This window comes from Pterocles gutturalis, unplaced genomic scaffold (assembly GCF_000699245.1).
Source record: "Pterocles gutturalis isolate BGI_N339 unplaced genomic scaffold, ASM69924v1 scaffold4879, whole genome shotgun sequence".
Taxonomy (NCBI): Eukaryota; Metazoa; Chordata; class Aves; order Pterocliformes; family Pteroclidae; genus Pterocles; species Pterocles gutturalis.
The window spans coordinates 1-248 of record NW_010133000.1 but is presented as its reverse complement, the minus strand read 5'-3'; the positions used below and the strand labels follow the sequence as shown (position 1 = coordinate 248).

General features: G+C 62.9%; 1 protein-coding gene across 1 annotated transcript in view; it reads right to left on the bottom strand.

The window, feature by feature from the left end:
- Positions 1 to 245, bottom strand: part of CNKSR1 (connector enhancer of kinase suppressor of Ras 1) — a gene marked incomplete at its 5' end in the record, with an annotated part of 1,952 nt that extends 1,707 nt beyond the window's left edge. The window contains 2 exons of the mRNA XM_010081053.1: positions 3 to 61; positions 154 to 245. Of these exons, the coding sequence (XP_010079355.1) occupies positions 3 to 61; positions 154 to 245 (151 nt within the window). The remainder of the gene's footprint in view (positions 1 to 2; positions 62 to 153) is intronic.
- Positions 246 to 248: the final 3 nt, after the last annotated feature.

The window sequence follows — 248 nt, the reverse complement described above, 5'->3', positions numbered from 1 at the left end:
GCTCCCTCGTGCTCGCCAGGTCATAGGTGGCCACGTTGATGAGCCCTGCAGCCTTCTCATCCTGCGAGGAGGAGACAGTCATGTTCCACCGCCCGCCCCGGCGCTGGGGACTGCCCCGGGTGGGGACTGAGGACACATGATGTCCCCACTCACACTGGGGTGGTGGTACCAGTAGAGTGTGTGGCCCTTCAGCACAAACCAGCAGCGCTTCCACTTCTGGGCCATGAAGCTCGCGTGGTCCTTCTTCT